Source organism: Lemur catta, chromosome 15 (genome assembly GCF_020740605.2).
Source record: "Lemur catta isolate mLemCat1 chromosome 15, mLemCat1.pri, whole genome shotgun sequence".
In the NCBI taxonomy this organism is placed as follows: Eukaryota; Metazoa; Chordata; class Mammalia; order Primates; family Lemuridae; genus Lemur; species Lemur catta.
Genome location: NC_059142.1, coordinates 41,164,197 through 41,170,196, shown reverse-complemented (window position 1 = coordinate 41,170,196; position 6,000 = coordinate 41,164,197). Strand labels below are relative to the sequence as shown.

Genomic DNA, 6,000 nt, shown 5'->3' with positions numbered 1-6,000 from the left:
TGTACAGTGGTTGACCAAGTCATCAGTTGCTCAAGGTCTGTCCAGTTCTGTCTTTAGACCTGGGGGGGGGGTCCCTGCCGTGGGTCCCCTGCTTGACAAGACTCCAGTCCAGACTTCCCTGCCTCCGGCTTCCCTGACAGCTTAAGGACTCTGTGGGGCCCTCTCGAAGGCCAGACCCTCCCCTTCAGACCACACTCCCAATGTGGGGGACTCCAGAATGTCCCTCAAGGGTGGACTCTGTCACCAGTGGGGTGGCCAAGTGGCAGCGGGTTGCAGGAGCTATGGGCAGCTTGCACACAGGGACTAGAGCGTCCACACGTGTGCATGTGAACCTCTGCTTGGGCTGAGACGGCTCTGAGGGTGGGAAGACAAGCGGGCAGCTGAGGGCCAGGCCAGCTCTTCTCATGCCCATGTCGGGGCAGGGAACGCGGAAGTCAAGGAGTTTAAATAGGAACCTGGCCTTCCAGGTCACTATCAAAGCATATCTGTCAGAGTAGGAGAATAGAACATATTTTATTTAACAGTTGCCAACTTGATTTGTAACTTCCAAATGTCTAGACATATGGGGTGAGGCCTCCGTGTGTACTCTTGCCCTGGCCCCGCTGGCACTGGGGTGGGCGTGGGTCGGCCCCACCCGCCGGACCATAGGCTCCACCAGGGCAGGCAGCGTGTGCAGTCCCCGCCCCAGGGCACAGTGCCTGGCACAGAAGAGCAGACAATAAATATTGGCTGTGAGGGACAATGAGATAGGCCAGGTAAAATACTTGGTGTGGTACAAATGCCCAATAAATAGTAGCTGTCATGTTTTGAATAAATGAACAGGTGGGTGGGGCTGGGGGGCCAAGATCTGTAAACCGAGGTGGCTCGTGTCTCAGGAGGGAAGGGGCTGTGGACTCCAGGGTTCACACTTCTGATCCTGGGATTGCGTCTTCTTTCCCCCCACCCCGCAGACTCTCCCACCTCTTCCTGTTAGGTGGGCACCAGGCGGGGATCCTTGACAGCTAGAGGGCTAAGAGGGCGGGGGGCTCCTGCCAGTGCTTTGCCCCGTCCCCCAGGGGAGAACAGCTGGGGCAGGTTCCCTCTTTGCCTTCAGGCCCAGACAGAAAACACCCACCTTAGTCCCCTTGCTCTGCTCACAGGCCCATGCTGGGGTTGGCGGTTGGGCAGCTGAAAGGACTGATCCCTCCACCCCACCCCACCCCACCCCTGGCTGTGCTCTAGTGTGAGGGGAGCCTTTTCTGGGAAGTCATCATCCACTGGACCCTGAATAAGTCACTTTGCCTCTCCAAGCCTCAGTCACCTCATCTATAAAATGGGATGGTGTGTGGAAATGGTGCATATTTAGCCACCATGAAGAACCCTTGCACAGAACACGAGTGGGCCAGGGAGGGCAGGAGCATGGAGCGGGGACAGGAAGGCAGCTGAAACTGGTCCGCAGCCAGCCTGCCAGAGGGGCCCGCGGCAGTGTCACCCCCGAGGCCTGAGGAAGGCAGGTCCGGCTGCCCACGCTGGAGGCCAGGTTAGTCCTGTTTGGGCAGCGGGGAAGGTGTCTCAGCTGCTTCATGGTCCGCACAGGGCTGGGGCACACGGGGTCTTGGTGAAGGCCTGAAGCAGCCAGGAAGCCCCTCACCAAATTCCTCCTCCCAATGCGGTCCCTCCCAGCAAACTCACCCCCACACACTGTCGCAGGCGCACAGCGGGCGGCGCCGCGATAGAAAGCAGAACCCGGTTAAGGGACATGCCCCAGAAAAATCACATTTTGCCCACCAGGGGTCACCATAGCCTCGGACCCGGGGCGGGGGTGGGTGGGTGGGGGGAGCGGTGCGAACGTCACAACCGCCTGCAGACGGGTGGGAGGCGGAGGGTCTTGGCGAAGTCCAGCCAGGTGGCCTCCAGCCGCCCCCAGTCCCAGGTCCGCAGTCAGTGCGGCGGGAAGATATCCGAGCACTGCTGCAGGATGAGCTCCACCACCTGGTTCTGGAACACCATGGTCATGGGCATGCTGGTCTCTTCTGTCTCCGGCCGCAGCAGCGTGGGCCCGAACACGATGGCCACGCTCTGCACCGACATGCGGTTCTGCTCGCCGTGCTCGATCACCCTGCGGTGGGGTGGGTGGAATCAGGACCCAGAGCTGGGGGGAAACAGGGGGGAGGGTCCTGCCAGGACCCGCCGCCCCATTCCCACCCGCCCACCCTGCTCACCGGCACAGGTGCTGGAAGAGCAGCCGCAGCGTGTCGTGGTTGGGGGCGGGCAGCGAGCGCACCAGGTCACCCACACAGCGGCTGCGCTGGGCCTGGTCCTGCAACTCTGCGCAAGGGAAGGGTCAGAGAGAGGGAGTCGCAGAGGGAGGAAGGAGGAGGAGGGTGGGCTCTGCGAGGGGAGCGGGGGTCAGCCAGCGTGGTGGCACAGAGCCCGGCCAAGGGGGTGGGCCGAGGCAGGACAGTTCCACCCCTGCCCCATCCACCCCACCTCCCGCAGGTGCTCACTGATGGCCGCGATGAACTGGCGGAAGTGTGAGAAGGGGAAGAGGGGCTCGGGCAGCTCCCGGAAGAAGAGCTTCAGCGCGCCGGTGATAACGTGCACGTCCTCCCAGCGTCCGTCGTCCAGGTCGAGGCGCTCATCTGAGGCAGAGGAAGAGAGGTCAGGGCCCCTTCGCGCCTTCAGGCCCTGGGGCAGGGATGGGGACCGGCCTCACCGTGGTCCACCTTATAGCGCAGCTTCTGGATAGTGGCCAGGTTTCCACTGATGCGGTACAGCCCGTCGATGTCCAGCCCTGGGGCAGAGGGAGGCGCGGACCTGGGTTGGGTGGGGTGGGGTGGGGCTGAAGCCCCTGGGGACTCCTAGTCGAGGCCTCCCGTTCTTTCCCCGCTCAACCCTGCGCCCACCCAGGGTCTCCATCCTGCAGACTGGGCGGGAGGCCCGGCCCAGCCCGCCGCACATACCGCGCGCCTCGACGGTGCGGATGCACTGCTGCACGAAGCGCGGCACCGGGCTGCGCTCGCGCTCGCACAGCTCTGCCAGGGCACAGCCGAACACCTGGTCTGGGGGAGAGGCTCGTTAGCGCCACCCAGCGGCCGCCGTCCCGCCCTGCGCCACCCGCGCGCCCTCTGCGAGCCGGGTACCTTTGATGTAGCCCTTCTCCCGCAGCGACTGCAGCGTGGGCCGCCTCTGCAGAAACTTGCGGAGCTTGTGCCGGACCTTCTTCCGGTCGCTCTCCAGACCCCCGGGGACCAGGGCGGACGCGCCTGCCGCAGGGGAAAGTAGGACCTTGTGAGTTAGTTGGTGGCATCTGGGTTGTGGGCTGGGCAGGCCCCAGCGGGCATCACCCGCCCTGCACACACCTGTACTCAGCCGCGTGTCATCCTCTTTCTCCTGCCAGCTCCCCAGGCGCTCACTGGACCCGAAGTCCACACTGCCGCTCTCACTTTCCTCCTCCGGGGGCAAGTCTGCGGACTGCAATCGCAGAGCTTCAGAGAGGCAGGGCCATGGGCCAGCTGGGGGTCCTTCCGGGATGGGACAAGGGACCTGAAATGCCCTCCCAGCAAGTATGGTCCTCAGGCAAAGCGATCTCTCTTCCCTTACCCAGGTTAACTCCCCTCACCTCTACTATGGAACCTCAGCACATTGGCCTCCCTTAGCTGCCTGGAGCCCTACAGGTGTTGGAATCAGTCACACTATCCTCCCCTCCCCACCTCCCAGTGCCTGGCCCCTCTTCCTGTATTTGCCTCAGCTCCTGTAGCCGCACCCAGTGTGTGCCTCCCAGTTCTGAGCTTCTAATTCCAGCTGGGGCCGGAGCAGTGCCAACAACTGACCAACATCGCCTCTCTGGCTCTGGGTTCCTGCCTCTATTAATACAGCCAAAAGCTGCACCTGGTGTTGGCTCGTAGGGAATTAAGGGTCAAAAGCTCCAGGTCATTTCCAGGTAAATAGTTGCCAGAGGGGAGCTGCCCTATCTCTACTTATGCAATTGATATTTTGAACCTAGGAAATGGGAGATGCATGAAATCAATACTTTTAAACTTCACCTTCTAGTTTCAGCCTGCCACTCCCGCCTAAAGTTGGTTCCCAGAGTATTTACTTTTCCTCCCGCCTCCCTCAAAATGGGAAATTCCTCTAGGATGAGCCCCCACTGCACGTGGAGAGTACACCTGCAGGGCCACCCCCAGGCTGGATTCACAGATTACAGAAGGCAGTTTCTTTAGCAGTCTGTCCTGCCATCCCAGCCATGCAGGGGGACACTGCATTTGCAGGGAGTGGCACTTGCCTACTGGTGCCACAGAGGTCCCTGTGTCCCCCAGTGAGCACAGCTGCCGTGCAACCGCTGGCCACCCCTCCCTACTGGGCCTATAGACCCCAGGCCCTGCCTACCAGTTCCTGGATGCCCTGGGCGATGGCCTTGTGCCAGGTGCTGATGATGGCCTCTGAGTCGTGCTGGATCAGGTACTCCGAGCCATCTCGGCTCCGTAGCTAGAGGGACACAAATCATTGGGTCATCTCTGGTTCCCTGGGTCTGCCCTGGGGGTTGGCCCCGAGGGGGGTGGGTGCAGAGACCTGTCCCCTACCCCCAGGAGCTCAGAGCCTAATGGAGCCAAGGGCGTCCACCTCCCTTAAAGCAGAGGGTGACAGCTTCTCTGTGTTACAGATGACCAAATAGAGGCTCAGCAAGTTTTAGCAGCTTCCTCATGGGCACACAGCTAGTGGCAATGGAGGGCAGATCTCCATGGCTCAGCTGTTGGGGAAACATCCCCTGCCCCATCCCACCTCCCCATGAGCCGCAGGACGTGGCAGGACTGACCCAGAGCACTGGCCTGCAAGAAACTAAGGGAGGGAAGCTTCCTGAGGGACAGCCCCAGCCACTGGAGCTAACAGGGAAGGAAATGTGGGGAGAGAGGATTTGAAAGCAGATCATGGCTGATCCCAGAGAACGTGAGTGTCCCCCAAGCCCCTCCCATATGCTCCCTGAGGACCTAGAGTGCTGCCCCTCCTTTAGCAGCCAGGAGATCCGCCCCCCCCCCCCCCCCCAGCCTCCAGCCTGGGCAGCACATTCCCTTTCAGCCCACTTCATAGAGAAGCAGAAATTCAACCCAACGCCAGAGGGAGACTGGCTACAACAGGCCTGATGCTCCAAGCCCTTTCTGATTGGATGGATCCTCCGCAGCCTCTGGCTCTGAGGCCCGAGTTCAGGGTTAATGCGAATGTTGGGCTGTGGCAGCCCCCACCAGCCCTGCCCTCAGGTCCAGGGAGAGAGGCAGCAGAAACCGTCTCAAACAAGGAACAACTTCTAGGATCAGAGAGGATTGTCTTTCCGCTGCCCCCCTTTTAAACTTATACATGAGTACTATTAATACTTAAACTGCTTTAAAAATGAAAAAGGAAAAAGAAAAAGGCATGTTCCACCCCTCCACCGCCCTTGCAAAGACTAGAGAACCTTGAGCGGCGGCCAGCAGGCCCCACTGTAATCTAAGCAGGCGGGGCCCTGCCGGGGATGACCCCAGAGAGTGGCCTAATGACACTTCTACAACAACCTCCATTATTGGTGGCAGCTCTCTCAAAACATACTCAGTTCGTATTTGAAAGTTTCAGACCAAAGACAAAGCTGTTCTGCAGATTCGTTCTGGTTAAAAAAAAAAAAAAGGCGGCCAAGCTACATAGCTACACAGAACGTACTGCACAACACGTCGATCCTGCCGCACGCACAGGCAGGCTGAGGGTACTAGTGGCTCTGAGGGGACTAATACGTTTTCTGTGGCTTTGGGGTGACTAGGAAGACTTGCTGTGGACATTTCCTGGGCCCAACTAACCCATCTGTCCTCGGTGGTATAGAATTTGGGGCTGTCTCTTGAGGAACATCCTGGAGTTGCCTACAGGCCACCCTGTGTGGAGGGAGGGTGGCCGCCAGCCAGCCAGGAGGCAGGGGGTTCCTTGACTTCAACTCAGGACTGTCAGCCTTCCCTTGGCCCGAGCAGCTGCCAAGAGCACCATCTGCCTTCCGCTCCTTGC

The 6,000-nt window shown here is 60.3% G+C and overlaps 1 protein-coding gene across 10 annotated transcripts in view; it reads right to left on the bottom strand.

Annotated features, from left to right (window-relative positions):
• Window positions 1-494: 494 nt before the first annotated feature.
• Window positions 495-6,000, bottom strand: part of ARHGAP27 (Rho GTPase activating protein 27) — a 27,138-nt gene continuing 21,632 nt past the window's right edge. For 6 of the 10 annotated variants that reach the window (XM_045526752.1, XM_045526751.1, XM_045526749.1 and 3 more), the window contains 8 exons: window positions 4,369-4,467; window positions 3,342-3,525; window positions 3,123-3,245; window positions 2,943-3,041; window positions 2,696-2,773; window positions 2,487-2,621; window positions 2,202-2,307; window positions 495-2,098 (listed from right to left, as the gene is read on the bottom strand). In XM_045526752.1, coding sequence (XP_045382708.1) covers window positions 1,921-2,098; window positions 2,202-2,307; window positions 2,487-2,621; window positions 2,696-2,773; window positions 2,943-3,041; window positions 3,123-3,245; window positions 3,342-3,525; window positions 4,369-4,467 — 1,002 coding nt within the window. In that variant the 3' untranslated portion in view covers window positions 495-1,920. The other 4 variants (XM_045526754.1, XM_045526756.1, XM_045526757.1 and 1 more) reach the window with 3 other exon arrangements.